General features: G+C 44.1%; 2 protein-coding genes across 3 annotated transcripts; both read right to left on the bottom strand.

Moving 5' to 3' along the window:
* Nucleotides 1–395: 395 nt before the first annotated feature.
* Nucleotides 396–6,244, bottom strand: LOC106580858 (WD repeat-containing protein 20). 2 transcript variants are annotated; one of them, XM_014162351.3, is made up of 4 exons: nt 5,705–6,244; nt 4,965–5,147; nt 2,248–3,636; nt 396–2,029 (listed from the first exon to the last, which is right to left on the bottom strand). In XM_014162351.3, the coding sequence occupies exons 1-4, from the start codon at nt 6,173–6,175 to the stop codon at nt 1,982–1,984; spliced, it is 2,091 nt and encodes a 696-aa protein (XP_014017826.2). In that variant the 5' UTR covers nt 6,176–6,244; the 3' UTR covers nt 396–1,981. The 2 variants fall into 2 exon arrangements, with proteins under 2 accessions (XP_014017826.2, XP_014017827.2); XM_014162352.3 differs by having other exon boundaries at nt 2,260–3,636.
* A 537-nt stretch (nt 6,245–6,781) lies between these two features.
* On the bottom strand, nt 6,782–27,147 carry LOC106580893 (mitogen-activated protein kinase kinase kinase kinase 5). The gene is made up of 31 exons (XM_045703635.2): nt 26,854–27,147; nt 20,258–20,315; nt 18,878–18,968; nt 18,567–18,631; nt 17,504–17,559; nt 17,339–17,386; nt 16,999–17,041; nt 16,811–16,883; nt 16,574–16,705; nt 16,193–16,255; nt 15,974–16,055; nt 14,797–14,913; nt 14,518–14,599; nt 14,363–14,415; nt 14,148–14,209; nt 13,952–13,996; nt 13,817–13,837; nt 11,982–12,027; nt 11,681–11,840; nt 11,384–11,484; nt 11,193–11,234; nt 10,719–10,874; nt 9,898–9,958; nt 9,620–9,722; nt 9,302–9,360; nt 9,002–9,105; nt 8,569–8,746; nt 8,364–8,432; nt 8,112–8,204; nt 7,819–7,942; nt 6,782–7,723 (listed from the first exon to the last, which is right to left on the bottom strand). Exons 1-31 carry the CDS (start codon nt 26,959–26,961, stop codon nt 7,627–7,629), a joined length of 2,592 nt encoding a protein of 863 aa, XP_045559591.1. The 5' UTR covers nt 26,962–27,147; the 3' UTR covers nt 6,782–7,626.
* Between the last annotated feature and the right edge of the window lie 226 nt (nt 27,148–27,373).

Below are 27,373 nucleotides of genomic sequence, written 5' to 3'. Positions count from 1 at the left end.
TATGTGTTACCATATTGCTCTTTCTTTAAATGTAATATTTTCCTACCAGATACCATTCTCTGGCATGTTTTTAACTCAACATTTGTTATGAAAACCAGTCTCTCATGCAAGATTTAACAAATACATTGAGTAGCCAGCTGGCCAGCACAAGTGAAATGTTCTGCCCAAGATGATGAAAATCTCAACAGGGTTTCAATGTTCAAGAAACATAAAATCTTCACATTTTTCAAAGTCATGCAAAATAAAACTTTAAAAACAAGAGAATAGATCTTGGATGACAAGATAAACCTCTATTTTGTGATAATTAAAGCGCAAGAGCCTGGAGTATTTATCACAAAAAAATATAAAATATAAAAATGAATAAAATGGATATAGCCTGAGAATAACAGGTAGCATTTGGGTTTAGAATTTTATTAACAGATCTCCATATACAAACTTGATACTGTGATGTCATTTGCCACTAACTTCATCACCTCAGGCATATGTATAATGCACACTGAATTAAACATTACATGCTATGGTTTGCTGTAAAACGGTCAAAAAGAAAAACAAATGGAAATGATTTTCTTCCCTTGGCATAAAATGGTTAGTTCCCATCGTCTTGCAGTATTGAACAAGGCATCCAATCAGATGGTAGTCTTCAGTGTACATTCAATTATTTGAGTCTTGGGTTTAGTGTCACCTTTTGCTATTTCACAACTGTTATTAGGACATACACTAATAAGAGGGTAGCTCCTTGAACTTGCCAGAGCAAACAGTTCTGTTACCAACAGTGTTCTTATCTTAACTGGCCAGATCTTAAAAACACACAAAGTCACTTCTTCTCCACATGTTTGTTGTTGGTCCACCACCATTTCTAGTCTGGTGTTATTACACTAGTAGCTTTGACTCATTTGTTGTCGCATGCCTTTCAGCATACCGAACCTCAAAACCCACACAAAATCATTTCTAGGTAAAACAATGGTTTGATGCAAGGCCCACAGGTTGGTAGAATATCATGGATATCACGTGCAGAGAATCCACAAATAATACAGTCCCGTTAGAATCAGTAGCTTGAAATGACTTGAAATAAATTAACATAACACAAAAGAAAAAATCACAACAAGACAAACTGCATCTAGTTTCCTTCTGTGGGCTAAAATTATGACTGTCGAATGTGCAAAATCTTGCAAGAGGCATTGCAGGTGTGAGTGGAATGGAGCCTATTGGAAGCTACACTGATCGAAAGCGTACTTGTGTACAGTGTGTACTTGTGTACAGTGTGTACTTGTGTACAGTGTGTACTTGTGTACAGTGTGTACTTGTGTACAGTGTGTCACTCTGTGCAGTCGTGTTAGGTACAAGTATACCTGGCAGCGGACAGTCTCAGCTGAAGAGTGTAGTAACAGCCATAGGAAGATTGCTCTCCGTACTGCACCAGGGTCAAAGTCTTTGATGCCGAAGACCCTAAATGCGTCCATCTTTATCGACAAACCAAACCAGTTTGCTTCAAGGGACATGACAAATCAAGGACCTCTATCACACAGAAACACTACATCTTCAGGTCCCTAACTGCAGACATTCAATGTTAACTGTGTCGCTATGTACAATATAGGATCTACATATAGTAATATTATTCTATTTTTTTTTTCACTCGCTTGAGTCATTATTTCGATACTCTTTATCCTCTGAATTTATAGAGTATTCGTATAATTATTTACAATATAAATTACTTCAGTCTTGTGATAAGGTAAATAAATAAAAAAAAATGACTGACTTTCGTAGTGTTAGCAGGGTGGAGAGGAGTCTGCCTTCTCTATGCTTCTGGGAAAAGAGGGACGGTCCCCATTTTGCTTTGTAGTCTTTCTAAAGAGAAGCGGTGAGAGGCAAGGGAATACATCAGGGGTGCAATACTGTGATGATCGAGTGCAGATGCTGGCCCCTCTTCAGCCAAGATGGGGGTTTGGTGGGGGGAGGAGGGAGTGTAAAGTTCCACTTCCAGCTATACTACCGTGCCACTGGGAGAGTTCCCGTTCTGTGCTGTCAAGTTCTGGAGGAGGGGGCAGGCAGCGGAAAGAGAGAGAGAGAGAAAGGAAGAAAGTTTAGACTCATGGCAAGTAATCCATAAATACTCAAGAGCAGAAGTCCTTTCAAATAACTTGGAGTATAAACTACTACACTAAAAGCTGATAGGACAGCCTACAGAGCATTATTCATTGATAGATGTTTCGCGCCATAACGTTACTGAAGGCGGGGCGCAGGACTCACCGCAGGACTCACCGCTTTACCCGGCCGTGCCCAGGTGCAGATGAGGCCCTCCTGGCACGCGGTGATGATGCAGTCGTCCATGAACACCAGTACGGTCAGCCTCTCATGGGCGATCTTCTTACACACCAGGGGCTCCAGCAGGGGCACCTCGTGCATCCGCGGACACAGGGTGGTGCCCAGGACCTTGGCGGCGTCCAGGCGACTGCTGCGTGGCGCTACGTTGATCTTGTCATTGCTCTTGCTGATGTTTCCCAGGCTATGGTAGCGCTTGTGCTCCTTCTCCCCGCCCACCCCACTCCCTCCAGACTTGTCCGACTTCCGCTCCTGCAGGGAGAGTGTGGCGAAGCGGCCGATACTGAAAGGGGTGGCGTTGCCCCCTCCGCTCCCTCCCCCGCCCTCTGTCGTGCTCTGGCCCTTAGAGACGTTGGCCACGGCGGGGTGCGGGAGGGAGTTGGAGCGCGACAGCGAGCGGGGGAGTGGCAGGGGCATGGTGGGGGGCTGGTGGGGGTTAGTGGTGGGGTGGTGGTGGCCCTCTACCCCGCCTACGACCCCCCCACTCCCTCCGCCTGTAGTGTTGTTGATGGTGCCGCTGACAGAGGAGGGGATGGCGGGACCGAAGGTGTTGGTGAGGGCACGGGACAGGGGCAGCCGCGGGTACAGCACGTCATCCGTCAGGTCCCACAGGCAGAACTGTGTGTCCTGGCCCACCGAGCCGAAGCGGTAGGTGACAGAGGGCGAGCCGCCCTTGGAGCTGTGGCGGGAGAGGCGTGACAGCGTGCTGCTGGTGCGCACGCGGCCAAAGTGCAGCGGCCCCTGCTGTAGGTCCTCCTCGCTGCCACTCAGCTCTATGGGCTCCTCGTCCTCCAGGCTGGTGGTGAAGGGGTCAAAGGCCACCACGTTCACCCAGGACTTGTGGCCGTGTCCCCGGGCCACCACGCGGCTCTCCGCAAACGACCACACCGTCACCAGGTCGTCCTCGCCGCCCGTGGCCAGGTATTTGCCATCGGGGCTCCAGGAGACGCACAGCAGGCCGCCGAAGTAGCTCTTCATCACGCCCTGCAGCTCCATGGAGTCAAAGTGAAAGACGCGCAGGCAGCCGTCCTGGCCCACGCACGCCACATGCACGCCGTCCGGCGAGAAGGCAAACTCATTAAGGCCTCCGTTTCCTACGGCCCAGCGCAGCAGCGGGTTTCGGGGTGTCTTCGTCTTGCAGGCGTAGACGGCAAAGCCCTCGCCCTGGCGGAGCAGGGAGTACTGCGGGGCGGCGGTGCCACACGGGTGCTCCACGTTGTAGAGGTAGAGGTGACCACTGGCGTATGAGGCCAGGAACAGGTTCTCTGACTTGGGCAGCCATTTCAGACAGGTTACCTTGGACTTGTCTATCATCCTCTGAAAGGTGACATGGGGTGCGTGGAGAATAAGAATTTTATATTAGCAACACTGGAACATTTGACACGCTTATATGCTATTTTCAGCAACAATGGTAAGAGATGTATGTGAAAGAGGATGCCAACTGTCACGACAACTAACTAATATCTGAACTGGCAGTGGTTATGTCCTCCTAAAGTGCTTTTAGTCCAGGACTAGGTTTAATATGTCTGGAAAACCAGACCTACAGTACACTCAGTATTGAGACAGTGAGGCTTTAAGCTCTACACTCAAAAGGTTTGGATTTGAAATCAAAATAATTAAAGTGCTGTAATTTCTAAAGGATATGGATGAAAATATCCTCAAATGAAAGCTGACAGTCTACACTATAACCCCATAGTCAAACTTTTAAGTCTAGAGCCAAAACCCCAAAAATGCACTGTCCCAATAATTACAGAGGGCCCTGTATATCATCAACTTGTTTCTATGTTATCCTATGATAGAAGTGAGGCATGTTGGTATATCTGAGCTATGTGACAGAGATAGAACAGCAGAGAGAGTGGATTTAAATCCAGTGCTCCGGAGGAGGTTCATTGACTTAGAGGAGAAACCAAGCAAAGGCAAAGAAAAGTACACCATCATCATCACACTCCATCTTCTGAATTTAATTAAAGGCCCAGTGCAGCCAAAATTCTGTTTTTCCTGTGTTTAATATCATATTGTACAACAGCTGATGAAACATTTTATCAATGTAAAATCCTGATAGGTGCTGGTTGAAAATACAATCTACACAAGACCTTCTAATCAGCAGGTTTGCATGTGCGGTAGTTTCAGTTTTCCATGGTGACATCAGCATTCACTAAATTGGTTAGTAGGCCAATAACAAAGAGAGTTCCAAACCTCTCTGGCAATAACTGCTAGTTTTCCATTTGACCCTCTCATCTCAGTCCCCCGCAGACAGTCCTGGCAACATTCTTGCTTGAGAATTTTTTGTTGTTACTAAAAAAATATATATTTTTTCCCATTTTAATGGAAATCTATTACAGTAAGGTACTTAATTGTTACCCAGAAATTATTTGATATTTATATAAAAATGGCTACATTGGGCCTTTAAGAACATTATTCTCCTAAAAAGGCAGGCAGTACTTAAAAAGAGCTCTTAAAAAAGTATTTGCAGTGTTCCAAATATTCTTATGAAATAAAGCAAATGGCAACAGAGACATAGGCTATAGCTCACCCCCCACCCCAACACAGACAAGACACACACACACACACACACACACACACACACACACACACACACACACACACACACACACACACACACACACACACACACACACACACACCTCCTCATTGAAGAGCTTGCTTGTCTCCTTCTTAATGGGGTCCAGGTATTGAACCTGGCCTGCTGAAAAGCCCACAATGAGGGCCACACTGTCTGCTGTGGCAGAGTACTGGTTGAAGTCATGGCAGGTGGGCTGGGTGCCCTTGTAGATACGCTTGTCTATAGGTTTACTGAGGTCCACAGCCTACATAGACAACACACAGAGGGGGAGAGAGTTAGGAGCAAGCAGCTTTTATAAAGAACAAGTGACAGTATAAGGTAATTCAAAAGAGCCTTTTCAAAAATGTTTCCCTGTTTATGTTCTATTTCAGTGATTGTCCCCTTTGTGGAAGTTCAATTTGGTGCATGTTAAAAATACATTTGAATATGGCAGAATAGAGGAAATAAGTGTTTCAAATTGAGATTCTTCCCCATTGAGGCATTTTTGGAATTCAAAACCGCGATTGAGTGGTAAAACCGGATGCAAACATTTGCTGTCACAAAAATGACGCGCTACTTGTAACATCAATGCAGCTACATTCTTGAAACTGTATTTCTGATATGTTGCAACATTGTTGCATTCCAGCCACATCGTCAACACGCCTTTACTTGCATGCAACATTTTCTGTGGTCTACTGATGCTTAGCAAAACAATAATGAATGCACGATGATTCGATTGCCTCAAACGAACGTGGCTAATGTTAGCTAATAATCAATCTCAGTCGTCTATTAATTAACTGCAAGCTCCGTTATTCAACTTACTTTCTTTATATTTGTGTAGGTGTAGAAATAAAGCTCTCTTCCGATGTTAAAACACACTCTCTCGGATTCTTCGCTCGGGTCCTCCGGCTGAAGCTTCACCATGGAGACCCGGACAGGAGGGAGGAATCCCGCCGGAGAGGAGTTGGCTGCGGCATTGCTGGAGGCAGCTCCGGGCCCCTGCACCACACCTACACCACCACCGGGTATCGAACCCGGTCCACCCCCGGGGCCCACCGTGGTACCTGCGGACAGACCCCGAGGTAGTCCGCCTCGTTGTTGTGAATCCGAGAGGGTCAGTAGTTTGTAAAAACCCTCTCTAGTCCTGAACTGGGATTTAATCTCATTGATATCCTTCAGAGCGCCTCCATCACCGGCCATTTTTAGAAGCCTACAAACAAGCCACACAGGAAACTGAAATTTTGACCTGGAAATAATACTCGAAACTACAATGAAAATGGGAGCGACTGGCATAGTTAGTGAGTCTCTAGATCCAAGAAATTAATGGGTCATCAAGCGCATTTTTTATTTTTTATTATTTTTTTAAAGACTACTATTCAGTGAGCAAGCTGAGAGACCCTCCTCAAGTGTCAGAAATCATTGGTCATGGTAGCCTAGTTATTACAGCCAAAGAAGCATGGGTAGCGCGCACCCCCTCGAATAGTGCGAGAGGTGCTGCAAATTCAAGAGTGTCGGCAAGCTGCGCTGCGCAGTCGTCATACATCTGTAATGAGGAGCTGCAGCTAGGCTACTGATGTTTAGAATGAGGTGATTTAAAGTAATGGTATTCATCCCTCTGGCTGACCATCATGAACTAGCAAATAATATTCGACTTGTGTTAAAACCACACCAGTTTGCAGCAACCTCCTGATATGATTAAATCAGCCCTCCTTTCCTGTTATCAGGACAATTCACTAATTGAAGGAAGGCTTCAGTGCAGTCTGTGCAGACCTCAGAGAAGTGGGAGCTCCATTCAGAATAGTGTCTATGGGCAATTCAACTTTGTCACTCCAAAAACACTTTCATGCACTGTGAAATTAGTTGGCCACTTGTTGACATTCCAGTGTTATGAAAAATAAGTCAGATTTTGAAGATCTTTATTGGGTAATGTTTCCCATTTATTTGAATAGATTGTGATGGGAAATGTAGGTCCCTATGTGTCTGTGAGCCTGTGAATTAAAAAAAGACAGCCTGGTCTCATAGACTGGACGTAACATAGTAAATGTAATTCTGGAACACTGAAATTAATACGATAATTAGCCATTTTTAAATAATTTACTACCTTTTAGCTACTTTGCAACTATTTAGCATGTTAGCTAACCCCTCCAATAACCCTAACCTTAACTATTTTAGCTAACCCTTCCCCTAACCCTTTAACCTAACTCTTAAACTTAACCCTAACCCCTAGTCTAGCTAACGTTAGCAAGCTAGCTAATGTTAGCCACCTAGCTAGAATATCGTACTTTTGCAAATTTGTTACATATTGTACATTTTGCAAATTTGAAACATATAATAGGAATTGTAATTTTTAACATATCATACGAAATGAGTGATGGACATTCACAAATTAACACATACCATACGAAACGCAACATATCATACTAAATGGAGTGTCTTTGATTTACATACAGAATGATATGAAATGCTCTGAGACCAGGTTGCAGCAGAGGGCAAGTACTGTAGTACTGTTACAGGATAAATAGGTATTTGTGGAGGAATGAATGCACATGTGTGTCTGGGCACAGTCTGCCCGTGTGGGCTGGCAGTGGAAGCTGCTCACAGATTATGACGGATGAATTCAGGCTGTGCTCCTTTAAACCAGCAGCAAAGCAGTATTGTTTGGCATGGACGACACAGTGCCATGGCTGCTGCTTGGAGTGTTCGCAGGGGTGATCCTTTGAGCTCGGTTCCATGTGCTAGAGTTCTCAAGGTACTGGGACATAGTTCTCGGCAATCTCCAGGATGTACAGGTTACAGAGCCCCGAATGGTCCTCACACTGCCGCGTCTCCATGACAACTATCCTGCGGGGGTTATTAATGAGTCAATCAAAACTATATTTACTTGATTTTGTGTGTGTGAGAGTGTGTATCCCATGAAAGTATACAGGCACACATACCGGTCTGATCCCACTAGACGGTAGGTCTTCTTGGGGTCTATGATCTCCTGCAGTACGTCTGGGCCCTCTCCTCTCCTCTGCCAGCCATGACGCCACATGGCCAGCAGAGTGTTCTCAAAATACACTGAACCAGACAGACAGAGGGTGAGAATGTAAATTAGGCCATCAGACAGACAGACAGACAGAGGGTGAGAATGTGCATTAGGCCCTCCATACCCCAATATTCCCTCCACCCCTCAAACCACAATGATTGTATCATGATGACCATGCTCCTCTTCTCCTCCCCTTCTTACCTACAGCTTCCACATCAAAAGTGAAAGTGGTCTCAGCTTGAAGCATCCTGTGGCTCCTCTGCGCCCCCTCCAGGCCCACTATGTGTACTGAATCTATTCAGAGGGCAGAGGCACACACACATTAGCCCTTCCTACACATTTCATTTTGCTCTTGTAGACTGATAGAGACACCGTCATTCAGGGGTTAAAACAGACTTGGTCTGTAACTAGCCTACTCTTCCTGAGGATGGTGATGATAACAACATGACTTACTCTCATAGAGCACCAGCAGAGTGTTACAGTCCAGCTGGTTCACCTGCACTGTGTCAGGACACCGGCTCTCTGGAACACAAACACACAGTTACAACACATCTGTTAGATTGGTCCAAACTAAGAAGAAAGCTCACTACTTCATTGAACTGTATGTTCATAGAAACAAGCCTGTGATGTGTTCAGTTGAGTATTCAGTTCGTAGTACCTAAGCCAGTGTTGGTGAACCAAGAGGTGTTGGAGTTGAGGTTCATGTTGTCCAGTTGAATGGGCTGCTCAGGACTGGGGCCCCTGTGTACCCCGATACACACTAGAGGGTACTCTTGCTGCGGTGCCACCACCATCTCAAACACACGCAGGGGACTGGGCAGGGGGAAGTCAAAGTGCTGCAGGGGACAAATACACAGTCAGGGAAGTAGTCAGAGACTGTCAGCTGTGACAGTAGACGTGAATACAGGGTTGTGTCTAGTAGGGAGAAAACTATTTGAAACGGCGCGAAACAGGGAAGAACTACCTGAACTTATCCGATAAGATCTTTTGCTAACTGTTTTGCTACGATGTGCCCTACTGAAAAGGACCCAGGAAGACAGTGGGCAGCAGGATGATGAGAAGGGATGCTGTGGGATCCTGTGTGTACTCACCTTGATGAGCATGAACTTATGCATGGGCTCGTACCACTGCAGGAGCACCACACTGGTCTCCTGGGCACAGCACAGGAACACACAGCCCCGCTGCACGTTACTGGCTGCAGGGGGGGGCAAGAGAAGACCTCAGCATTCTAGTATTTTAACAGTCATTTAGCAGACACTTTTATCTAAATCAACTTTGACTTCAAACCCACTCGTGTTACAAGCACCGTACTACAACTGAAGTTCAGTGACTGATCGCCTGGACCCTTTCTTTATCAAGCTAAACAGAATTCTCAACTCCTCTTTTCTCACCCACTGAGCAGGTCTTGCAGCCTTTTGTGTCTGGTATCTTACATGAGACAGCAAACTTCCTGCAAACAAGAAATAAAATGTATGTTGATGAATAATACTAACTACAGGGGGAGAAAATGTTATAATTAACAACAAACACCAGGGTCGTATTCACTAGGAACGATTCGGAAGGAAATGGGCCTAAACGGGGAGGGACTACTACTGAACTTATCCAATAAGAAATGCTTGTTTTGCTCTTCTGTTGGGAAAGGCTTTGCTATGGTGTTCACTAATGAATAAGACCCAGCACTAGCGTATGGCAATGGATTATAGGGTTACCTAGGCAATAGTCTGTGGGTTGGCAAGGCCACCATTCGCTGCTCCTTTCGGGCCTGCTCATACAACTCCTTCAGTAAGTGAGAATGGAGCTGGGACGACTTACCTGTGGAGGAAAACACACACACACACACACACACACACACACACACACCACACACACACACACACACACACACACACACACACACACACACACACACAGATGATTTCAGTTTATTTTATCAATTTATTTTACAGATGTTAGTATTGTAGAATGTCTATGGCTTGCTGAATCTCACCTGATATTGACATGAGGACATTACTAATGGTGTAAACCCAGCTGCACTTTCCTGGATAGAGCTGCAGGAGAGGGGGAAGAGAACAGCGGATGAGTGAGGCACATGTAGAGTTAAATAGAGATTACAAGCAATATGAAAGCAAAATGCAATACTGTCCCTATAACATCCATCTTACTGAATTGTGCTGTCATACTGTAGCATGAGCTTAATCTCGAAGACCATAAATTCAGCCTGACTGTAGCATGAGCTTAATCTCGAAGACCATAAATTCAGCCTGACTGTAGCATGAGCTTAATCTCGAAGACCATAAATTCAGCCTGACTGTAGCATGAGCTTAATCTCGAAGACCATAAATTCAGCCTGACTGTAGCATGAGCTTAATCTCGAAGACCATAAATTCAGCCTGACTGTAGCATGAGCTTAATCTCGAAGACCATAAATTCAGCCTGACTGTAGCATGAGCTTAATCTCGAAGACCATCAATTCAGCCTGACTGTAGCATGAGCTTAATCTCGAAGACCATAAATTCAGCCTAACTGTAGCATGAGCTTAATCTCGAAGACCATAAATTCAGCCTGACTGTAGCATGAGCTTAATCTCGAAGACCATAAATTCAGCCTGACTGTAGCATGAGCTTAATCTCGAAGACCATAAATTCAGCCTGACTGTAGCATGAGCTTAATCTCGAAGACCATAAATTCAGCCTGACTGTAGCTCTGGTCCAGGGCTTTGGAACGCGTTCAGCTCGCCATTGTCATCACGCAATGCGACCAGATCTAGCCTCGCTGCAGACATAGAAAGACATTAGAGCAGATTCTCACCAGCTCCATGGTGGCGTCTGAGCTGTTCAGGTTGAGGGTGTAGATCCCCTCGTCTGCTCCCAGGATCAGGTGGTGGTCTTTGGTTGTCGGATGGTCCCACGTCGTTGAACTATTCACTTTCAATGGACATCCATGGAATACTTTCTTAAAGTACACCTAGACACGAGGTGGAGAACGGGACCCATATTCATAAACCGTCTCAGTGTAGGAGTGCTGATCTAGGATCATTTCCCTCATGTCTATATAATCTGATTCGTTATGATCAACAACAAAAAAGCTACACTGATCCTAGATCAGTACTCCTACTCTGAGACGCTTTATGAACGTGGGTCCAGGGGTCACACTCATTGTTCATAGTGTGTGTGTAGTGTTCCAGATAAAGGTATGCACAAGACTCAGTGCATCGACACACAGTTACAGTAACTGTCGTAAACTGTAGAGCGGCGTACTCGTGAGATTGGTGGACAAACTTACTGGTGGTTTCTTCAGCACGGGGCTGGGACATTCAACTGGATCCTGAAATAGAAAACAGACACATATTCTAAACATGCATTTTGGAATCAGTTCATCCACATTTCTGCGAGCCAACAAGTGATGCGTTTTCCTGGTCCACCTCTCAGAAGAAAAAAATGAAATGCTGTTTTAATTCCTGGTCCCATCCATACCTGGGGGGGCTGTCTCCTTCTCCTGTCTTTCTTGGGGGGCAGCTCAGGCGGTTGGAGGCCCGCTGATCTGTCTGTTATGTGTAATGGGAAGGAAACAGGGTCTACAGGGGACACAATCATGTTGTTACTGTACATTAGAGAGCATGGAGAAGATGTGCTTCAGGGTAAATGTCACAGGTCAAAGGTCATTCACTGTACATGGTACGCAATTCAGAAGGGACAACAGGGTGATCAAATGAAGATCATATATCTGTAACTGTAGGTAACAATAGGGATAAGAGTGGAGTTGACACTCACCGGAGTTGACGTTTCGCTGGGACCGTGGACGAGGGACGGGGCGTGTGTGGGTGCCACTAGATGTTCGGAGGAGCGGCGAGGGGGCGTAGAGGGTGCGCAGTATCCGGCCACGTTCGTCCTCCCCTGTCACAAACTCCTCTGAACTGGTATAAACTTTGGGCTGCGTGAGCATACATAAGGTCAGGCACTGGAAATGTGGCCTTTATCAACTGTATGTCAACACCATATTTATAGACACATGGGATTTGTAGAGGTAACAAATTGACATACTGTAGTTTAGAAAAATGTCGTTTTTGTATACCTTAGGAGGGAGTGGGGGTGGGATGTCATCTAGTGGGATTGTTTCGCTGTTCAGGGAGAAACAGAAATAGTTCAGTGTTTCAGATTGTTGTTTTTAGCCAAATCTTTGAATCATATTTCCCATAAAGCTCTGTTATATAGACGGGTTGGCTGACAACGTCACACAAAATGATGTGCGCATCGATGTGGCCTGAAGGTGGGTGTTGTTACCATTCTGAACGGTCAGATAGTTTGCAACAATGACAAGAAGCTGCCATTTGGGGAATCGTAAGTGTCTCGTTTCAGCTCGTTGTATCTTGTTATCGATGCCATGTCTTGTTTTGAGCTGTTTTGACTGATGACATGTCTATGCTAATATGGCAAACAATTTGCTAGCTAGCTACCAACAACTGTAATGATGTATTTGAGAGACATCAAGTGCTCATTGTGCAAATGTATTTATGTTTTCAATAAACATTTGGAGATGAAATATAGTTTCCATGTTGTCAACAGTCTAAGCCAACAATCTGTATTTAAGGATCCTCATTAGCTGCTGCCAAGGCAACAGCTACTCTACCTGGGGTCCAGCAACATTAAGGCAGTAATATACAATTTAAAATATTACATTTCATAACACTTTACCCAATAAATGTAGCCACTACTCCACTATCACATATTTACAATACAACATCCATCTGTACATGTGTGTAGAGTGCATGTCTTATCATCTGTATGTGTGTCTGGGCCTGTGTGTGTGTGTCTCTTCACAGTCCTCGCTGTTCCATAAGGTGTATTTTTATCTGTTTTTTAAATCTGATTCTACTGCTTGCATCAGTTACCTGATGTGGAATAGAGTTCCATGTAGTCATGGCTCTATGTAGTACTGTCCACCTCCCATAGTCCTTTCTTGACTTGGGGATTGTGAAGAGACCACTGGTGGCATGTCTTGTGGGGTATGCATGGGTGTTCGAGTTGTGTGCTAGTAGTATAAACAGACACCTCGGTGCATTCAGCATGTCCCATAGTTACGCACGCTTCAGTCCTGTTGCTAGACAACCAACCTGTCTATGCTACAAGCATTGTAAAGACAATGATGTTGAGAGCAGTCGTTCGACTCCATCCCATCCGAGAAATACAGTACACACTTAGAAAAAAAGGCTTCTTCATCACTGTCACGTCCTGACCAGTAATAGGGGTTATTTGTTATTATAGTTTGGTCAGGATGTGGCAGGGGGTGTTTGTTTCATGTGGTTTGGGCTATGTATTTAGGTAGAGGGGTGTTTGGTTTATGTGGTTCGGGGTTTGTTAGTCTATGTTATATGTTAGTTTTTCTAGGTTCTATCTAGTCTATTGTAGTTCTATGTTTAGTTTATTGGGGTTGGACCTTCAATTGGAGGCAGCTGGTTATCGTTTCCTCTGATTTAAGGTTCTATATTTAGGAGTTTGTTTGTCATGGGATTTTGTGGGAGATTGTGCTTGTTTAGCTGTGTGCCTGACAAGACTGTCCAGTTTGTTTGTGGTTTGTATACGTTTATTGTGTTTTCCTTCTTCACCTAATAAAAAGAAGATGAGTATATATTTTCCCGCTGCGTCTTGGTCTTTACCCTACGACACCCGTGACAATCATAGGAAAACCCTTTTGGAACCCTTCTTTCTAAGAGTGTACATCCGGACCTGTATTCACAAAGTGTCTCAGAGTAGGAGTGCTAATCTAGGATGAGTTTTACCATAATAGATAAGAGAGGGGGTGCCGATCAATCAGCACTCCTACTCTGGGACGCTTTATGAATATGGGCCCAGAAACATAGATCAGAGTGAATGGGTGAAGTACGTATATGTCTCAGTAGGATTGCTTACCTCCTGGTGCAGATGGTGGGACTGTGGAGAGAGTGTAGAGAGAAGGAAGAGAGGGTTGTCAAACAAATCAGACAAACGTACAACTGAAGAAATGTCAAACTGATGAATGAATAATCAAGTGTGCGTTATGATTACATGTCCACGTCATCGTAGTCATCATCCGAGTCCAGGCATTGGTCCCTACAGGAAAGAGATCAACACAGTGGCAGATAAGATCGGTAGTCAACAGTGGTCTTCTGATTACTCATTGGATCATTTATCCTGTAAGACTTGGAGATGATGGAGCCGTCAGTCAGTGTGTGATTGGCTTGCTAAGCAGTAATCCACTTACCTGATTAGACTCTTGTCGCTGCCAGTGGATCCCAGTGTGGAACACTGTACTGTAGGTCGTACCTGAAGCATAGAAGGACAATGACAGACGACTCTGATCAATAAGATACGCAGGCCTACGTTTGTACTGGGAAGCACAGTGGTACACAGGCATGGATACCACCACAGGTACGCACATGGACACACTCATACACACGCTTACGCACACACACTTACCATTGCTTGTGGTGGGGCTGTCTTTACTGGTCTCTTGGTGTAGAGCTGCTCCACTATAACACACACACCAATCCAATGATTAGTTGCACATGTATACAACCGATAACATTTCCTGGACAGGTTCACAAAGACAAAACCAACTGAATATATCTCACAGCTGATGTCAGAGTTGGTTCTCTCTGCCTGGTTGTGTCTGTTAATGGAGTGAATCCTTCTCAAGGAGCCGGGTATCACAACCTATAGGACATATCATCATATAGCCATGAGTACTGCATTTACATTTTACATATCTTTTACAATGTGTGATCATGTGTATTATTCATATTTATTGTGTATACAAGGTTTATTACTATATGATTTTATGGTGTGTGTGTGTGTGTGTGTGTGTGTGTGTGTGTGTTTGATTGTGGAAGGTAAGTGTGTGATGCCCTGACCTCCACGTCCTCCTCCTCAGACGGCAGGCAGGGCTTCAGTTTCTCAGGGTGACGCAGCTTCTCCAGCAGATCCAAGATCAGATCCTGCCTCAGACACGGCTGGGTCAGAAACAGGTGCTGCAGGAGAGAGAGAGAGACAGACAGACAGACAGACAGACAGACAGACAGACAGACAGACAGACAGACAGACAGACAGACAGACAGACAGACAGACAGACAGACAGAGAGAGACAGACAGACAGACAGACAGAGAGAGAGAGAGAGAGAGAGACTAGGAAGTGAAAAGGGATTACAGGGACTACAAGAGAATAGAGGAGCTCAAGCCTTTGATCTGGGTATGGTAGTGGGTGCCAGGTGCACTGGTTTGTGTCAAGAACTGCAACGCTGCTGGGTTTTTCACGCTCAACAGTTTCCCCTGTGTATCATGAATGGTCCACCACCCACATCCAGCCAACTTGACACAAATGTGGGGAAGCATTGGAGTCAACATGGGCCAGTATCCCTGTGGAACGCTTTCGAACCCTTGTAGAATTCATGTCCCGGAGAATTGCGGCTGTTCTAAGGGCAAAAGGGGGTGCAACTCAATATTAAGAAGGTGTTCTTAATGTTTGGTATACTCAGTGTACACAGTAGGCCTACTAGTGATCGACGTTAGCAGCAGCACAAAAGTATAGCAAGCCAAAGTTGCCTAATAAGTAATGTGCTCAGTGTGTTCTTAGATCATCTCATCAACAACATATCAACAATGTGCTGACAAAAACTAAAAAACATCAACACCACCATCATCAACAACATATTACCGTCGTCATCCTCAAAATCATCGTTCCTAGCCTACCTCCTTCTCTTCCATGTATTGAAAAGGGCAATGGCCATAGGGGTGAAGGAGTGCTTCTACCAGTTAGTCTTAACAGAGGGGAATCTACACTGGGAGCCTGTAGGGTAGGACCTGGAACTCATGGTGTAGGGGGTAGGTCAGTCAGACAGGATGGATTCTGCCTTCCTCACCACTTGTCTGTTGTACAGGTCAGACAGACTACTCTGCTGGACTCTTGAGATTTTTCACTATTCTAGCTAGGCCATTTGTAGGAAAGGTGAGGCGAGGAGAAAGAGGAGAGGTGGGTGACTGAGATCTAGCAGAGAAGAGAGACATTCTCTGTGTTTCTTGAGGTTTACTCACTGTCAGCATCTTTGAGGCACTGGGTCTCTTCTTAGTGTTCCTGATCAGCATCGTCTTGACAAAATTATAGAAAATGGAGGACCTAACATGAAAGTGGTAGAAGAAAATGCTGTTGTTTTAACCAACTGCATATTACAGACCGTCGATTAATTGACTGAATTAAGGAATACAGGTATCATTTCCACAGCTTAAGTGGATAGTAATGGTCTTACTGTATACCATTTGGACTTTTCCTTTAGTTTAGGAGGCTGGTAGCCACTTTTGGACATGAGGAACAGCACCCTGAGAAAAGACAATATTTTAATGTGAGGTTTGTGTGTGTGTGTCTGTCTGTCTGTGTGTTTGTATGTTGTCACAGGTCAGTATTGTAAATAAGAATTAGTTCTTAATTGACTTACCTGTATAAACAAAGGTGAAATAAAAAGTGTGGGTATGCATGTGTGTAATTGGTTAACGGCATGCATGAATGTACATCCAACTGGAACATGAGGGGGTGTGGAAGGAGGAAAGTCTATATTCTTTCTGCGGGGAGTGTGAATGTAAGAAAGAATGTTGTGTGTGTGTGGGTTAAAGGAATGATTTGAGTGTGTTTGTGATTACCGTAGTGGGTGCACATCGAATAGGGGTGGCTGCAGCTCAGCCAGCTCGATGGCAGTGATTCCCACAGACCACACGTCACACAGCTCATTGTAACCCCCCTTTATCTCCACGGCAGCCACCTCTGGCGCCATCCTGGAAGACACGGCAACCGCGACCATCAACATCAAGACCATCTGACATCAGATACAACATCGAGAAGAGCCACAGGGAGGGGACTCATTTGACCTTCAACCTCACCAGTAAGGAGTCCCGATGAAGGACATCCGCCGTGACAAAGTAGCCGTGATCTGTGCCGAAATCCCAAAGTCCGCTAAACAGCCAGACAATAAATATGTCACTTATTTAATATGTGAGGACAAAAATCTATGATTTAAGTGTTATGATTTACCGCCTGTTGAGTGTTTTAGGGCTTCACAGTCACACACCTAGCTTCACCTCTCCTTGGTCATTCAGGAGGATGTTGGCCCCCTGGACAACAGGAAGACGAGACACCAGCGATCACGACAGAGCAATGTGTACAGTATATTCTGTCTGGACAGCATGAAAACACAACAAACATTGCATCCTAACTTAAAGCAAGCCTTGTCTGAGCCAGAACGGCCCTTAGTGACTGACTAGCGTCCTGTCTAGGAGGTGTACTAGTACATCAAGTTGACTCATGCTACTGAAACAGGAGATAGGCTCCTGCCCCTATGGGCCATTCATAACCGTTATAGAGGCATAACTCATCCCAGCAGATTAGGGAGTCAACCCTGGTCATCTCACCTTTATGTCTCTATGAATCTTCTTCTGGCCATGTAAGTAATCCAGACCCTGCAGGTAGACAGTTAGTACACTGTTACATGTTGATATCAAAGCAACTATTATCTATAACAACCAAGTGACATGTTATACACTCTATATTGTAACGTGTGATATGAGTGGTTTTACCTGAAACATCTCCCTGCAGATAAATGCAATCTGAAGCTCAGAGAGAGGCCCGGTCACTAGAGGGAGAAAAGAGGGGGTGAAGTAGGACACTCTGTTACAGTTGTAGATCGTAATCTGCTCCAGTTCACCCACACACATACTCTCCCTCACACACACACACCTGTATTCAACAGGCATTCTCTAGGGGACGAAGTGATAAAATGTCTTAAGAAGTGCAGCAGTCAATAATGATGAGTAACTCACTCAAATCTATAAAAATAGGCGAATACAAAATATGTTTTGGGCAGAGGGGTTTTGCAGTGTAAGGGTGATACACTCTTAGAAAAAAAGGGTTCCAAAAGGGTTTTTAGGCTGTCCCCATAGGATAACCATTTTTGGTTCCATGTAGAACTATTTTGGGTTCCACGTAAAATTCCATGTGGAAAGGGTTTTATATGGAACCCAAAAGAGTTCTACGTGGAACCAAAAAGGGCTCTTCAAAGGGTTCTCATATAGGGACAGCTAAATAACCTTTTGGGGTTCTAGATAGCACCTTTTTGTGCTATCTAGTGTAGTTGTGTAGTTGACCTTTAACAGTGTCCATGTGTTTGAACTTTGGGGAAATCATAACATGAGATGACTTCCTGCCAGATGTACGTCACAAAGTAAACCCATCTGGTTGTGAGACTGATCTGTATTCAAAGCCTGATCAAACAACTTATTTCTCTCTCATTCACACATACTGTAGATCACCTCTCGCTTTTTGTTTGTCTGAAATGTTCACCTTCCTCCTCAGAGTTTTTGCAGTTGAAGAGATAAATCATAAATCAACCTAAGCTGGCACACACACACGCACACACACACACGCACACGCACACGCACACACACACACACACGCACACGCACACACACACACACGCGCACACACACACACACGCACACGCACACACACACACACACGCGCACACACACACACACGCACACGCACACACACACACACACTCGCACACACGCGCACGCACACGCACACACACACACACACACACACACACACACACACACACACACACACATACACACACACCATGGTAGACGTCCTGAAGAGAGCCTCCTCCACAGAACTCCATGCAGATCGACAGCTTGTTGGCCCTGGAAACACACACGCATGTCACACACACACACACACACACACACACACACACACACACACACACACACACACACACACACACACACACACACACACACACACATCTGTCATATTAAAGGGTTATACTCCCAGTAACTTTATCATGATCACAACTGATAATATTTCCAATTGGTCTGTATCATCCCATTCCAACTAGAGTATGATATGTGGCTGTGCGTGGCAGGGCCTGCTCAGTGCCCACTCACTGTATATAGCTGCCATAGTAGGCCACAATGTTGCGGTGCTTGCAGCTCCTCACTATGACGATCTCCTGCTGGATTACTGAGAAGTCCTCCTCTGTGTGGGAAAAGGTCATATCATATCATTTTATACCATGTACCACACTGCAGTGTATATGGATGCCAGATGATGTCACAATATAGCACCACAACATCATCTTGGTTTGTTACCAACTACTTTTGTGGAACGGTAACATTTGACACCGGCATTACTGCAGAAATATGATACCAATGTGGATTGAAAGGTTTGTTTCTTTCAGACCTGGGTTGAAATACTACTTGAAATAATTTCAAATACTATATTTGTGCTCGATTGAGCTTGCCTGTTGTAATGGAACCAATATAAATGTCTAGAATGACCAAACCCTGCCCACCCCGCACTCCAGACAGGTTAAAGCAAACGCTCCAAGTATTTGAAAGATATCAAATAGTAATTGAACCAATGATGTACAGTATATAAACCCTGGATTGCTGATGCTATGTATTGGCCATTGACAGGCTTTGAAGCAACCGGTCGGCCATATTGGTACTCCCCGGTAGGAGCAGTCCTCCATAGGAATGAATGCAATTCTACAGTACTTCAATGAACTGTTTCAAGGACAAAATAACATTTAAGTATTTTTTGTTTGTACACACACCCTGTTGATGAGGCTTATTATGCATTATAGTTGAACCAAAAGATTACATGTAACAAAAAATGAAATGAAATAGGAAATAATTAAATATATATGTGAAATTGAATTAAGCAATAATGTATGTTGATGCTAATATTATGTACAATATTTAATTATGTTTCCATATGATAACAATAGCCTAATATATTCAGTATGTTGTAAAATATTGTTTTTTAACAGTTTCAATCAATTCATTCTAATTAACTTAATAATTATGACACACCCCTCACTATTGTCATTGGTTGCACTAATTGCACTGTTTGTTTACATAACCTGGTTCAAGTATTCATGACATTACCCTGAAGAAGGCAAAGTGTTTGTGAAACTTTGGTGATTTACCCAGTAAATTACTGGGAGTTTATATATAGAGTGTGCAACTCTTTATTTTTATAGCTTATAGATTATTCGCAGTTAGTCAGCACCTCTACATAAAATAATTTTCTCTGGGTGTGCGCCAGCTCATGTTTTTTTTTAATAAAAAACGAATGTAGACATTAATAAATGCATTTCTATATCTTCCAAAATATTTTTACAACGGTGTGGGAGTGCCAAGATGGAGGCACGGTGGCTTCAACACAGCACCCCCTATCCGTCATCTAGTGTATATATAAATCATTGATTTGAACCTATGTGTGGTCTCTAGTATCTGTAGTAACAGAGGGGACTTCTTTACCTGGCTCCATCTTGATGACCTTGATGGCCGCCAGCTCCCCGTTCTGCTTGTTCCGAGCCTGAGTAAAAGACAGCTGCATCAGTCAGTGGGCTTGTTATGGAAGGGGGAGTATAACCAGATTCACTGACCTCAGAACAGATTTTTTTTATTTCACCTTTATTTAACCAGGTAGGCTAGTTGAGAACAAGTTCTCATTTACAACTGCAACCTGGCCAAGATAAAGCAAAGCAGTGCGACACAAACAACAACACAGAGTTACACATGGATTAAACAAACAAACAGTCAATAACACAATAGAAAAAGTCTATATACAGGGTGTGCAAATGAGGTAAGATAAGAGAGGTAAGGCAATGAATAGACCATAGTGGCGCAATAATTACAATTTAGCAATTAAACACTGGAGTGATAGATGTGCAGAAGATGAATGTGCAAGTAGAGATACTGGGGTGCAAAGGAGCAAAAAATATAAATAAATAAAACAATAACAGTGTGGGGATGAGGTAGTTGGATGGGCTATTTACAGATGGGCTATGTACAGGCGCAGCGATCTGTGAGCTGCTCTGACAGCTGGTGCTTAAAGTTAGTGAGGGAGATATGAGTCTCCAGCTTCAGTGATTTTTGCAATTCGTTCCAGTCATTGGCAGCAGAGAACTGGAATGAAAGGCGGCCAAAGTAGGAATTGGCTTTGGGGGTGACCAGTGAAATATACCTGCTGGAGTGCGTTCTACAGGTGGGTGCTGCTATGGTGACCAGTGAGCTGAGATAAGGTGGGGTTTTACCTAGCAAAGACTTATAGATGACCCGGAGCCAGTGGGTTTGGCGACGGATATGAAGCGAGGGCCAGCCAACGAGAGCATACCGGTCGCAGTGGTGGGTAGTATATGGGGCTTTGGTGACAAAACGGATGGCACTGTGATAGATTGCATCCAATTTGCTGAGTAGAGTGTTGGAGGCTATTTTGTAAATGACATCGCCGAAGTTAAGGATCGGCAGGATAGTCAGTTTTACGAGGGTATGTTTGGCAGCATGAGTGAAGGATGCTTTGTTGCGAAATAGGAAGCCGATTCTAGATTTAATTTTGGATTGGAGATGCTTAATGTGAGTCTGGAAGGAGAGTTTACAATCTAACTAGACACCTAGGTATTTTTAGTTGTCCACATATTCTAAGTCAGAACCGTCCAGAGTAGTGATGCTGGATGGGCGGGCAGGTGCTGGCGGAGATCGGTTGAAGAGCATGCATTTAGTTTTACTTGCATTTAAGAGCAGTTGGAGGCCACGGAAGGAGAGTTGTATGGCATTGAAGCTCGTCTGGAGGTTAGTTAACACAGTGTCCAAAGAAGGGCCAGAAGTATACAGAATGGTGTCGTCTGCGTAGAAGTGGAACAGAGAATCACCAGCATCAAGAGCAACATCATTAATGTATATAGAGAAAAGAGTCGGCCCGAGAATTGAACCCTGTGGCACCCCCATAGAGACTGCCAGAGGTCTGGACAACAGGCCCTCCGAATTGACACACTGAACTCTTTCTGAGAAGTAGTTGGTGAACCAGGCGAGGCAGTCATTTGAGAAGCCAAGGCTGTTGAGTCTGCCGATAAGAATGTGGTGATTGACAGAGTAGAAAGCCTTGGCCAGGTCGATGAATACAGCTGCACAGTATTGTCTCTTATCGATGGCGGTTATGATATTGTTTAGGACCTTGAGCGTAGCTGAGGTGCACCCATGACCAGCTCGGAAACCAGATTGCATAGCGGAGAAGGTACGGAGGGATTCGAAATAGTCGGTAATCTGTTTGTTAACTTGGCTTTCGAAGACCTTAGAAAGGCAGGGTAGGATAGATATAGGTCTGTAGCAGTTTGGGTCTAGAGTGTCTCCCCTTTGAAGAGGGGGATGACCGCGGCAGCTTTCCAATCTTTTGGGATCTCAGATGATACGAAAGAGAGGTTGAACAGGCTAGTAATAGGGGTTGCAACAATTTCGGCTGATAATTTTAGAAAGAGAGGGTCCAGATTGTCTAGCCCGGCTGATTTGTAGGGGTCCAGATTTTGCAGCTTTTTCAGAACATCAGCTATCTGGATTTGGGTGAAGGAGAAATGGGGGAGGCTTGGGCAAGTTGCTGTGGGGGGTACAGGGCTGTTGACCGGAGTAGGGGTAGCCAGGTGGAAAGCATGGCCAGCCATAGAAAAATACTTATGGAAATTCTCAATTATCTGAGATTTACCGGTGATGACAGTGTTTCCTAGCCTCAGTGCAGTGGGCAGCTGGGAGGAGGTGCTCTTATTCTCCATGGACTTTACAGCGTCCCCAAACGTTTTGGAGTTTGTGCTACAGGATGCAAATTTCTGTTTGAAAAAGCTAGCCTTTGCTTTCCTAACTGCCTGTGTATATTGGTTCCTAACTTCCCTGAAAAGTTGCATATATCGGGGGCTATTTGATGCTAATGCAGTACGCCACAGGATGTTTTTGTGCTGGTCATGGGCAGTCAGGTTTGGAGTGAATCAAGGGCTATATCTGTTCCTGGTTCTACATTTTTTGAATGGGGCATGCTTATTTAAGATGGTGAGGAAGGCACTTTTAAAGAATAACCAGGCTTCATCTACTGACGGAATGAGGTCAATATCCTTCCAGGATACCCGGGCCAGGTCGATTAGAAAGGCCTGATTGCTGAAGTGTTTTATGGAGCGTTTGACAGTGATGAGGGGTGGTCGTTTGACCGCAGACCCATTACGGATGCAGGCAATGAGGCAGTGATCGCTGAGATCCTGGTTGAAGACAGCAGAGGTGTATTTGGAGGGCAGGTTGGTTAGGATGACCTCTATGAGGGTGCCCGTGTTTACGGATTTGGGGTTGTACCTGGTAGGTTCATTGATAATTTGCGTGAGATTGAGGGCATCAAGCTTAGATTGTAGGATGGCCGTGGTGTTAATTACTTCTGCATTGCCCAATCACAAAGCCTACACACACTAGAGCACACCAATGAGAGACCCTGTTTGTTGGTTGACACAACAACACTAAACATAGCCCCTGAATGTGCACAGTGGAAAGAAGACAGATAATAGGATGGGGTTGGCTGGCAGGGGGCTGGGTTGAGTGGAGAGAGATGGCCACTGAAGGAAAGCCACAAAACAAACAGTGCTCATCTCACAGACCACTGGAAACGTTGTGATCGAAGCCAGGCAGGTTCCATGGTGACGTCAATGACCTTGTTGACAGACTGACACCACATAGATACACATGCAGACACTCACAAGCTCTTACACTCAGAGGACGAAGTGACAAATGTCTTAAGAAGCACAGCAGTCGATAATGATGAGTAACTTATGATCACTCAAATTAAATGTCTAAAAACAGGCGAATGCAGAACATGTTTTGGATGAAGGATGGGTTTAACAGTGCAATGGTAAATGGTGATAGGTGACCTTTAAGAGTGTCACTGTGTTTGAACTTTAGGAACATCACAACATAACTTCCTGGTACTTCACAAAGTAGAACTGTAGATCACCTCTCACCGTTTGTTTGGAAGAAATGTTCTCCCTTCCTCTTACTCAGAGTTTCCCCAGTTAAAGTGATAAAGCCCCCCCCCCGCACACACACACACACACACAATCTTGTACAGCTAACCTTGTGGGGACACAAAATTTAAACCCCTTAGAAATAGCATTTGACCTTGTGGGGACTAACAAAATGTCTCCAGTTGGTCAAATTTTTGTTTGGGTACTTCTGGTCCCCACAAGTATAGTTAAACACACACACACACACACACACACACACACACACACACACACACACACACACACACACACACACACCACACACACACACACACACACACACACACACTATATTACTTGTGAAGTGTAATTTCTGTAAATACCAATGGCTCTCTCACTTCTTTATTTTCACTTTCTGTCAAAGATTGCACCCGGCACAAAATGTCATCGCATTCTATTGGCAGAGACACATCACAGTAACCCACTGTTTTCAGTATTGTGGCTTGGCTGAAACGTAACCTTATCCTGTCCTTTGTGGAGTCAATGCCTATGAGCCTGTGGGATAAATTCTATTGCATCGAAAACTTGAGAATTGTGTAAGTAGTTCTTCTGAATGTCACATCAGTAGGATCCCTGCCTACAAATGTAACAAGTCTACTTGCATAGGAGGGTAAATCCATTTTAATTCAATCACTTTTTGAAAGTATCCATAAATGTTTGCCCATGGTAGAAGTGGTCAGAAAGTGACTTTTTGGACCTGAATTCCAAAACATTCAGGAGATAGAGGTGCTCAAATTTGACCCATTTTGCATACCCCACCATACCATGAGACATCCATGTCTTCATTACTGGAAAAGACCAACGGTTGAATTTGATTTAATTTAAAAGCAAAATAGGTCAACTTTGAGCACCTTTACTTCTTGAATTCCAAAAATGTCACTTTCTGACCACTTCTACAATGGGCAAATACTGTATGTATGGAAGGTTTAGTTCAAATCAAAAGGGGGTGCTATGAAAAAATGATTGAATTCAAATGGATTTACACTAGATAGAGGATAGGAGTTTAAGTTGAAAAAAAGGATTCTTAGTTCAATGTGTACCAAAAAATATTTAGCTTTTATGGAAGTGTGCCGAAGCAGAAGTGTTTACAGGAGGCCTAGGGACAGTTGGGAGGCCTGATAACAATGTAATTCAACAGAGATGTACCCACAGTGATGTTGTGGATACATATTTCGAAATTACCAACCTATAAAAACCCACAGCTCTTTGAATTACTGAGAAGCTTCATGTTGTTGCCCAACAAGAAAAACTAAAAACGAACAAAACTAAAATATTGTCAGAAGTCCAGGTATTTTTCTGGTGTTTATTTTGTTTCCTTGACCCCCCACCCCCTCCAGACACTGTTGGCACAGACAGCATGCTAACCAAACCTGTTCTCCCTCTCCCACACATGCTCACTCAAGGCTGGCCTGTTTCCATGACACTGTGGGTAAGCAAAGTGCTGCATCTGCAGGTCTCCATCAGTGTTCAGTCTGCTTGTTGAATCAACACATAGGCCGGCTTCGAGGGTGGATGAGTGTATGTGTGTGTGCCTGTATGTGTCAGCTTGTGTGTACGCCCCTGTGTATTTATGTGAAACTCCCTGTGGCTTCAGTGCTATGAATGTGTATTTATTCACTTTGCAGAAAAAAAAACGGTTTGTTCGCAGACATTGCTACCATAAGTTGTTGAATAAATGCAAAGTACTGTGAAAATAGAGCAGAATCTGTTGATGGCCTCCGTTTCTCTCTGGAGAGGAAGTGCGCTTCATATCCCCCCTACTTTGCATCAGTCACATGTACAGTGGACAAGCTCCTGAACACAGCAGCTGGCAAACTCTGCCAAAGCTTGTCCAGTAAGGCCATTATGACATTATAAAATCTTTGTAATTCTTCTACAATATCATTACTGACATTGTAGAGTGTACCAGGATTCTGGAAAGGGCATAAATTCCACATAAGATACACAATTTACACAAAATGTTCCTTAAGGAATAAAAGTGAAAATGGTGTGCTCCACATTGAATTCATGCTATACATAGCAACTGAATGAAATGATCATGGCTGGTGCTGAATAGCACACTCATCATGTGGTGTTCAAACAGGTGCAAAGCACACTGCATTTCTGCAAAGTTCTGTGACGAGACAATATGACTTATTCAGAGATCGAATGTGTCCTTGCAACTTGTAGGTAACAAGTGTTACTGAAAGATACAGATGGATATTGCCTCCCAACATCCATGCATATCAATGATAAGCTTCTGTATTTGTTTGAATGGATGTGACGTTCCAACTCACTTATTGGTCACATCCTTAGGCCCTATCCTGATTTGAGGTAAACACATTGTGTACCTAATGTGGTCACAATAAATGTGTCTTTAGGACAGTGAATTGACAGGTGACAGGTTGTCTTGTTCCAACACAGTTACTGACTTAGAACACATTCTGCCCATTAACAAAACTGCTACATACAAAGTCACAGTGTAACTGACTGGGGTTGAGCTGTGAGGCGTAAACACAACTGACCTCATGGTAAGAGTATAGGACTCAGTTACCTGAAGAAAGACAACATAGATCAACCTCTATTCCCTGGTGAGCTATGAGCCAATCCTTCACTACTTGGGGAAACATATTCCACAGAATTGACATAATACACTTTCATGTAATACAAAGGGACATATTCACTAACCAAAAGTGAAAGATGAAGAGAAAGGAAACCCGTGTATGAAAAAAAATCTAAATATCTGATCATATATGCTTTTTCAAAAACCACTTCCTTTTTTGAAACAGGAATTACAAAAAACTGAAGTCTAAACTTCCTGAGAATGTGAATAAACTAATCCAACACGGTTAATTTACTTGCGACATGATTTAGGCCTACATGAAATCAAACCATAGCTTGCAGCCACAAATAAAATCTTCAAATTTAATATTTTATTGTAAATCAGACTATTGACATTCGAAACACAGGTCACCATGAGAAACATCACAAAAAAGTAAAAAGCACAGCAACAAGGTAACATAAAACTCTCAGAAAATGTCCTGGTTGTGTGTTGTTTTTATCTCTGACCTTGTAAACCTCGCCATAGGTGCCTCCACCGACCCGGAGCAGAATCTCAAAGTCATCCTGCGGGTTCCGGGTGGAGATGTCCAGTGCAGCCCGGTTCTGGGAGTCCATTACTCCTGGGGCATGGCGCAAACTCACACACACATACGCAAACTCCCTCCACTGACTACTGTTCCTGCTGCAGGCGCACAAACACCACACTCTCTCACCTTCCTTCTTCACTCACCAGTTAGACCCCCCTCCCTCTCTCGTCTCTTTTTTCACTCTGTTGCCTGAACTAAATGATCTCTGATTTTCAGTGAAGCTCATTTACATTTTCTCTGGTTTTATTTCCTGTTGGGTGTAAGTCTCTGAAGGTGTGAGTGTATGAGAGAGAGAGGGGTGGGGGGAGAGACTTAGTTTCACCATTGTCTTTTTGACATTCTTTGTAGTGTGTGTGTGTGTGTGTGTGTGTGTGTGTGTGTGTGTGTGTGTGTGTGTGTGTGTGTGTGGTGTGTGTGTGTGTGTGTGTGTGTGTAGCTAC

Source organism: Salmo salar, chromosome 20 (genome assembly GCF_965601325.2).
Source record: "Salmo salar chromosome 20, fSalSal1, whole genome shotgun sequence".
NCBI lineage: Eukaryota > Metazoa > Chordata > Actinopteri > Salmoniformes > Salmonidae > Salmo > Salmo salar.
This window is presented reverse-complemented; position numbering and strand designations above follow the sequence as displayed.

Bases quoted from the DNA above. Each gene is read 5' to 3' on its own strand.
- LOC106580858 (XM_014162351.3), bottom strand. From the start codon at position 6,175: ATGCCAGTCGCTCCCATTTTCATTGTAGTTTCGAGTATTATTTCCAGG. The intron at 3,637-4,964 runs GTGTGTGTGTGT...GTCACCTTTCAG, and splicing joins GCAAGCTCTTCAATGAGGAG to AGGATGATAGACAAGTCCAA. The intron at 2,030-2,247 runs GTGAGTCCTGCG...CCCCTCCTCCAG, and splicing joins GTAAAGCGGTGAGTCCTGCG to AACTTGACAGCACAGAACGG.
- LOC106580893 (XM_045703635.2), bottom strand. From the start codon at position 26,961: ATGGACTCCCAGAACCGGGCTGCACTGGACATCTCCACCCGGAACCCG. The intron at 16,706-16,810 runs GTGAGGTTGAAG...CGTGTCTTCCAG, and splicing joins TTCATCGGGACTCCTTACTG to GATGGCGCCAGAGGTGGCTG. The intron at 11,235-11,383 runs GTATGGATGGGA...TTTCTATTTCAG, and splicing joins GAAGGAGACAGCCCCCCCAG to GATCCAGTTGAATGTCCCAG.